Source organism: Poecilia reticulata, linkage group LG17 (assembly GCF_000633615.1).
Source record: "Poecilia reticulata strain Guanapo linkage group LG17, Guppy_female_1.0+MT, whole genome shotgun sequence".
In the NCBI taxonomy this organism is placed as follows: domain Eukaryota; kingdom Metazoa; phylum Chordata; class Actinopteri; order Cyprinodontiformes; family Poeciliidae; genus Poecilia; species Poecilia reticulata.
Genome location: NC_024347.1, coordinates 14862192 through 14870723, shown reverse-complemented (window position 1 = coordinate 14870723; position 8532 = coordinate 14862192). Strand labels below are relative to the sequence as shown.

The following is an 8532-nucleotide window of genomic DNA, read 5'->3' as shown; positions in this document are numbered from 1 at the left end:
ATATATAGTGCTACAGAAAAATCTAAGTACTTTATATTTAAAAAACATCTACAGAGTACATACATACATGGTTCAGTTTTTCAAAGGAAGACCGTTTATTTTACGAAGAGACAGGGACCACAGATAAATATATCAGTGATGCCAAAAAACTAAATCAATATAAAAAGCAAATTCAAGTGAAGAAAAATAAAGATTGGCCACTGGAAACTTAATTTCTGATTAGCAACCACAAGAAGGGTTGYAATGACAAATGTTTCACACACATTTTTTAATAGGTACAAACATGAMATTTTTTCTTTTGCTAAATTATGAATGAAACCAGAATTTTATTATTTTTAGGCAACACCCCTTGAACACTGTCCTGTCTTTTATGAGATGTTTCATATCTAATCAGAGACAAACTTGCTGGTTGGATGAAAATAACTTTAMATTTGCCAAACCATTTAAAAATGTATTCAGCCATGTTGATTTATGAGCGACAAATTAAAATACTAGCTGCATGCCACCAGTTTTACCAATTTTTATGATCTCTCCTKTATCTGATTGATGATGTGGCCAAAAAGTAGCTCTTGCTTCGCTGGGACCTCTTGAGTTATATTTATCCCATGTAAACCTCTCTAGGGAATGGCAAACTAAAGGTCTGATTTCACTGATCTGTCACTCTCCCTACYRCTGGTTTCTCCAGTCAACACTGCTTACTGAAGCAGTCATCCAGAACCAGAAATAAAGAGTTTCAAAGGCACTTGAATACCAGTGCATAGAACAACCCCCCCTCACCTCCCCAACATAAAAATGAGTACGTCAAATTTGTTTCTAGATAAACAAGTACAGCAATTGGGAGTCAAAAAGTATTTTCCAGAACCTTATATTTCAGGTAAAGTTTTTTTGTATTTTTTTTTTATTGTGAATAATGAAAGTTATGATACATTGTAATGATTGGGGCACAGTGACAACCTCACTCGATGTGAGAACGTAAAACAGACGACCGAGAACTTATACAAAACTTTTATTTAGCTGAGGACGCACAGATCCATAAGAAAGCAAGACAACACAGGAGTGAAATACTGATGAAAACCAGATGGACTTCTTCATATATTTGATCATGTTACACAGATTCATCGCAATGTAACAGACAAATTAGCAAAAGTTTATAGAAAGCTGATAGTTTAGTGTAATACACGACATTTTCCCAACAATCTTTTTCAACGTTTGAGATGTTTTCTTTCTTTTCCTTTCAGACAAGAACGCAAAAATCTCTACTGTCAAACACTTTTGATTTTAAAAACCAACCGTATGAGCAGCTGATGCACAAACTATCCTTTTGTTACAATGAAACGACGAGCACAAACAGAAACAGTCCTCTATATCAGTAATATGGCCTCCGTGGATTATTCTGCAAATAAAAGACAGTAGATCACATTAGGATATCGCAGTAGAAATACAATGTACAAACAACAATTACAAAAACGACTATATGCATACAGAGCCCTGTAAAAGTACTGAACTTTTTCACATTTTCTAACATTAAACCAGAAACTTCAGTATAGCTTTTAGAATTTTTAATGACAGAATGAAATAAACTAATTTAGATGTCAGAAAGTTAAAGTTCTTATGATCTTAACTGACCAGAAGCATCTTCTTAAGTGCTAGTTTTTGTTGGCCCATTGCATTAAAATCCAATAAAATGCATAAACGTTTGTGTTTGTAACATGACAAGATGTGGAGAAGTTCAAAGTGTATGAATAGTCGCATAGAGAAATTAGTAGAGTTAGCTCTTTGCACAATTCAACTACGTCAAAGTGTGAAAAACTCATTACCAGGGGATTGGGCCTGAAGCGGTAGGCAAGCATCATCCTCTTTCTGAAGGCGTCATACTCATCATCGCCTTTCGATAGCTCAGCTGGACGATCGACTCCTAATCCCGCGCCGTTCATGGCGGTGGTTCCTCTGGAGCAGGACGAAGAGAAAAACACAAAATCACCTTTGTGGTTTATGACTGACCGGGAGCAAAATACTGTTTTGTCTAGAAAGTGAATGTAAAAACGTCTAAAAAGTGAATGTAAAAATTGTTATCAATGATAACAATAATTGAATTAGTAATGAATGGTATCTAGTTTAACCTGTGCCTAAACTGATGAGAATTGCTGCATTGGAGTTTTAAAACTGTGAAATAAATATTTTTAAATATATAAGTTTGATCTATGTTGGAATATCTTTCAAGTTTTCAAAYAGATAAAAATGATTTTTATATTAATATTCCACTCCTGCAACATAAACACTACATTAAATGAACGTATGGACATAATGTACATAAAAGGAAATGTTCTTTGTTTTTGTTACTATAAGAGTGAGAAGGACTCACTTGTTAACAGGAGCTTTGATTCCTTGTCCTTCACTGCCAAGGCCTTCTCCCTCCTTCCAGCCCATTTTCATGAGCATTCGGAAACCAAGATTCTCCACCGTCAACTTAAACTCTTTATACTCTGAGTAGTCGGGGTCCCGGCCTTCCTGCAAGACAATATTACAGAGTTGTTTAAGTATCCGAGACGTATATCCGACACAGTTAAAATATGATCCAGATGTTTTTATCGTCTGCCCAGGAGATTATGCATGTCCACCTTGTCTCATGCATCTTGATTTATTTTTTTTTAATCGATAACTGGATTTCCTTCCACAGCCGTAGGCGTTTAAACCTCACATGGATGCAGACATTACACTGAACCCAGATGATTAGGAATGAGGAATGCTTCCAGTAAAGTTTGAAATTATTTTGTGGAAACCATGGACACAAAGAGGAAATTTCCTTTACCTTTTAGAAAACAAAAAACATCAGTTGCTTGGATTACCAAAAACTTTAAGATACATTTATATACCGGTAATTAATATTAGTTAATTTTGTTCATATCTATATTTATGCTGATGACGGAGATGTTGAATGACATAAAGATGTGCTGAAGGTCGGTCTTATTCAGGTTCCATTTGATACATTTAGTCATATTCTTCCCACTTCAAATTGTTACCAAATGTATATAAAAAAAAACCAAGTATATGTTTTCAAATAATATACTCCTTGCAGTTTCAAACCCAGGAAACAATTGTTCTTTGTTAGAAATTAATTGAGTTAATTCTACTTTCAAAGAAATTAAAAGCTCTTTCAAGCTGATATTATTCGTACAAATGTTTCTGTTGGTCCTGTAGAGATGTAGGGTGCAGTATATTATGGAGCATTAAAGTTTATTACAGGACAAGCCTCTTGACTAGAGCTGTACTCTGTACTCTCTGGATAACTTGCCTTCATTGTTCACACAAACTGTTTCACCAATACACAGAAAACCTGAGGAAGAAAAAAAAAACACTTTTCTTTCCATTTCCACTTGGAAAAATCTACTATTAAGCCTGAAGCTGGACAGCTTGAATACACAAAAAGATTTAAAGACCCTGGAGTAAAACTAACTGTATATTTAAAATTTTATTTGTAGGGTTTCTTCTTTTTACTTGACACTTTTGGATATAATTTTTTGTATCCATTGTGTTGACTATTCTATTTCAAAATATCATTTTGCAGTTTAGTTGGAAATGATAAAAGCTTAAACCTGTGAGATTTCCTCAAAAAGAGCAAGATGATAATGGTTGATAATGAACCGACACCACTGTGACCAGACAATTAACATGAATTAATTTCAAAGAGCCATCATTGTTATCTGGTAAACCCAAACAAATGATATACTAAGGGTTATGAATTTGATTACTCTTTATGGATCTTTCTCATAAGATCAAAAACAAATGAAAAGAAAGCAGAACAAACCTTGAGAGCCTTGAAGGTCTCCATGAATTTCTCCAGCTCCTCAGGGGGAAGGAAGTCTCCAATGAAATGTTTCCCTTTCCCCATTTCTGTCAGAGACTCCGCCCACTCTGGAATTGAAGAAAAGAATGAAGTTAGTTGTATAAAAATGGTAATGGAACCATCACAAGTGGTCGCTGCAGTTACAATGCACAGCAACGTTTTCTCCGGCGTACCGCGCGTTTTCTCCATCTCCATCTTTCTCAGCTGATGCTCCCAGGTGCCGTCATCCTGGTCCACTTCTTCGTCGCTGTCATACTCGTGTTGGTGATCTCGAATGGCTTTCTCCCACAACTTCTGCATGTCTGCCATTGCACGTTTGTGCTTCATGATCATTTCATACATCTCTTGCATCTGTGTGGTAAAGACGGAGATGAGGGTTTGGCAAAAACTAAAATGATAAGATCTAAACGGCTATGGCTGCAAAAGGCTTTTCTATTAGTAAAAAAAAACAAAACAAAAAACAACAACATAGGGTAAGATTTATGTAGAGCTGTATGAACAGATGCACCAAGACTTTCAGCTCAATCTTTTCCAATAAGAGAATGCAAAGAAATAAAGTCAAAGTTAGCAATATTCAGTGTCAGAAGGTTTTAAAATTAAGGAGACATAAAGTGATGAGTATTTAATTTCCACAACATGTCTGCTGCCCTCGAGAAACCAACAGAGTCTTTATTCAACTATTACATGATGGCTTTTGAAATGATGGCAGCCTTTTGGGAATCTCAGAAATAAAGATCAATATTCTATAAAGACTGTTGTTTGAGTAATCCTATCTGTAATGATCAGATAGGATTATTAATGTAAGACGCTAAAGTACAATAGAGCATTACAGCCATACTAAAAAACAATAAAAAACCAAATTACAAGAGGAACCTCTTACGAAAATAAAGTCATAATATTACCAGAATAAAATTGTAATATTGTGACTTAATTTTGGTAATAGATCTTTTTTCCTGTTACACTATGTTTTTATTTTCATACGACTTTATTCTCATAATTAAATCAGTTTAAACTCCACTATAATTTTACCCATGTTTCACAATAATTTTTTTTTTTTTTTACAAAATTCTAAATACACAAACATCACAATGACATTTGCAACCATCTACCTCTTGTTGTTCCTTGATTTGTCTCTTCTGGTCCTCAGACAGCTCGGTCACTCCAACCAAACCAAGTGGCTTTCCCTTCTTATAACCGAGGCCGCTCAGCTCTTGAGCTGAAAGAGACCACACAGCAAATATTCACAAAATATACCAGACATAAACAGCATTAAAAATAATGCAACTGAATTAAACAGACGGCTTACCAGATAGGGAGGGTGTGTTAGGATCTGGGACGTTAATATCTTGGGGAATAACAATTGGTGCAACTGGCAACTGCACTTTGTCCTCTTCAGACCCCCACCTGCTCTTCCTCTTTCGTTTGACAGGAGGCGTTTCTGACTCCTGATGTTGAGGCACCGATGTTCTGGTCAGACTATGTGGGCAGCTTACAGGTAACGAAGACACAACGGGACGCTGGACGTCTGTCCTGGAGTCTGCTGGCGACGGCGGAGAGCGTCGAGATGCAGAATGGTGCTCTTGTAGTTTCTTTCTGTAGAGAAAGTAGGCTGGACTTTGCTGGTCGAATAAAAAGCTGGAGAATGGAGATGAGGAAACATTTTTGTTAGATCTGAAATAATAATAATAATAATAAAAAAAAGACAGAATGAATTTGAAAACGAGTAACAGAAACACAAAAGAACCTGAATGCGGGATTTTCTCTGTTGCGTTCAATGGCGATGGCTTCAACCTCGGGGCCACCCTCCGCCACAAACCGGGCCAGATTTTCAATGATTTCCTGGGTTTCCACGTCCACTGGGGGGGAGACTTTAAGCAGCCTATTAGTACTGGGACTCAATTCACACTCTACTACTGTACCGTACTCAACTGGCCCTCACACAGCACCAGTCTAGAGCCAATAGGGAATAAGAAGAGGAAAGGGGAGGAGGAGCAAGGACGGACAGGGCTGGTGAATGGGGAAATCTTTGGATGTGAGGCTTTTAGCACAATAAATAAACAAATTAACCCAAATGAGACTACCTTAATGTTTTGTAAAGTTAGCTTTAGAAGACAAATGGCAGTGCATATCAAATACTGACAAGAAATTATGTATTTCTAGATTCAAGTACAAGTAGAAAATATATTTAATTTGAAATAGCGGAGACCACCATGTGTCTTAAGTGACATTTTAACAAGAAAGTATTAATTTATTTCAAGGTTTTTCAAGCATTTTTACTAAGAGTACCAGTGAATGTGGCCAGCACAGTAAAGATTCAATTAAATTATTTGAATCTGCTGCAAGACCGTTGATACCTGCTAACAATGGAGAACGGACTTTGACATTTTACAGCCGACTCAGCTTTTAAGAAATGGCATCTCTTCTAAAGCTGCTTGAGAATTATTTAAATTATTTAATGTTCTATCTAATAATCTAATAATATGCTGCAGAAATGCAGCACAGTTTGTGTGCCCTAAAAGTTTAATTGTTTGAAAAAAAATGTATATAAAACAGATAAAAGTAAATAGAAGGTGAAGTACAAATTGAACTTTTACCATTTTCTGATTTATTCTCAAGTTTCTGCAAATTGTTCTTCAAAACTGCAACTTTGTGTTTGAAGTAGAGATACTCCAAGCTGCTTTTATCAAATAAGAACCTGCAAGGCAAGAAGAATAATGAATCCTTATGAGTATAAAAAAAATAAATAAATAAAAAAACGCAATCTGTGTTAAACGAATCTGACCGAGATATTAAAACCTACGAGAACATAGGATCATCTTTGTAGTCCTCCATTGCCTTCTTCTCCAGCTCAGGTCCTCCTTCTGCCACGAAAGAGGCCATCTTGTTGATAATGAGTCTGGTGTCTGAATCCACTGGGGGAGAGACTTTAAGCAGGCTATGAGTATGTTTACTCAAAAGGCACATATGACAATATGCCAGACACAAGGCAACTGTTCCACTGGAGCACGCAAAGCAACCACTGAACTGTCCAAGGCAAGGAGCGGTCCACAGTCAGATTTATAAGATACAGGCCTTGAATTACCTTTCATCTCTAAGAACTTGGAGTAATCGGTCTCCTCTTCCTCATCGTCATCATCAGGAGAGGAAAACACGCTAGGCCTTTGGCTGAGAACTGGGTTCTTCTTGGGCTGGGCGTAGCTCTTGAACTGACTGAGCATTTTGCTAACTTTGACCCCGGACCGCTGGCCAATCGAAATGCTTTTCTTCTGCAAAGTGTTTCCCAATGGAGATGGACCTGAACTTAAAGGAGCCTTGGAGTCGCTGGTGGAATCTAGAAAGCGTAAGATGAAACCTTTTATGTATTCTGGTATCTATTAAATATCTAATAATTCTCAATTTTTTTTTTAATGACTCTCGTGAATAAGTTAAAACAACCACGTCATACTTCGAAGCATTTCTCATGATTGGTTGAAATCTAATGTAACAACATTAGATCGCCAAACAGAAGTGAAAGAATGCGTAATTTCAATAAGAAAACAATGCAAATAAAGAAACTTACCCGAAGTATTGTCTGTTTTTTCTTTTTGCATCTTCATGAACTGCTGTAAGAAGCTTCCATCATTTGCAAATTTATTTGAAGAAGGTCCCTGAGGAATGGGTAAACTACAGGAATAAGAAAACAAATCTCTTAGTTCACTCAAAGACCACGAGAATAAAAAACAATTTCCCCAGAAAACACACTGACTGATATATTTTAAAATATTTAATGTCAATCCCAGCTTTGCAGATGTTTGACTACCTTGGAGGCAGGGACTTGCTTGCTGTCTGAGCATTCAGTTTTGCTTGCTCTGCCATTCTTTCTTCAATCTCCTTTTTCTTCTGAGCGATCAGTTTCTCTTGGCGGAGAATATTCATGTTCATCTTGTTTTTTTGCTGCTGACCTGGTTTGGACATCCACCCTCCTCGTCCTAAGACACATTTGAAAGCGCAACATCCAGCCATAAAAAGTTGAAGGCATTTTCTGATCAGGACTAATTACTATGAAGTTTACAAATGACCTAATACATTTATTGGTCATTGATAATACAATTCGGGCGACTCAAAGGAACCCGAAGGAGGACATTTCTACGTAGGAATATTTTCAACAAGATAAAAAATGTTGGTTTCCCTTTATTACTCATTAATACAGAGCACTGCAATGTTATTTATACTGACTGAGTTTGGGCTAATTTGCAATGACGAATCTGCAAAAATGTCAGTCTCTACATGTGCTAAGTTGGAAGACTTGCAGTTATTACCGGAGCGAAATGCCGCTATTTAAAGCATTAGCATGCTGGCTGGTGTGTGAAAATAAAATGCACACTGCATTTTTCATACATTTATGTATAAAAATGTGAAAATGATACAATTTTTTCCTGCCATTTAACAAGTAGACACTACTCTATGTCGATCTGGCACTCAAAATCCCTACATGTAAAAAGGGGGTTTAAAATGGCTACGTGGTCCTGTGAATAAGAACAATAAAGGGAGTGTAATATTTAGTCTTTTTTAAGGACTCAAAACCCAGTCATATCCATATATCGAATATCAGTATCTCTTGGGGAACATAAGGGTAAGAGAATTTAATGTTAATATTAACACGTAGGTGTAGGTAGAGTTGTTAAATGCGGATGCTATATATATATATA

General features: G+C 36.5%; 1 protein-coding gene across 1 annotated transcript; it reads right to left on the bottom strand.

Moving 5' to 3' along the window:
* Positions 1-875: 875 nt before the first annotated feature.
* On the bottom strand, positions 876-7861 carry sugp1 (SURP and G patch domain containing 1). Its single transcript, XM_008433857.2, has 13 exons — positions 7644-7861; positions 7404-7507; positions 6927-7175; positions 6645-6768; positions 6439-6539; positions 5589-5712; positions 5151-5479; positions 4954-5060; positions 4018-4195; positions 3806-3912; positions 2363-2508; positions 1818-1947; positions 876-1393 (listed from the first exon to the last, which is right to left on the bottom strand). Exons 1-13 carry the CDS (start codon positions 7844-7846, stop codon positions 1367-1369), a joined length of 1929 nt encoding a protein of 642 aa, XP_008432079.1. The 5' UTR covers positions 7847-7861; the 3' UTR covers positions 876-1366.
* Positions 7862-8532: the final 671 nt, after the last annotated feature.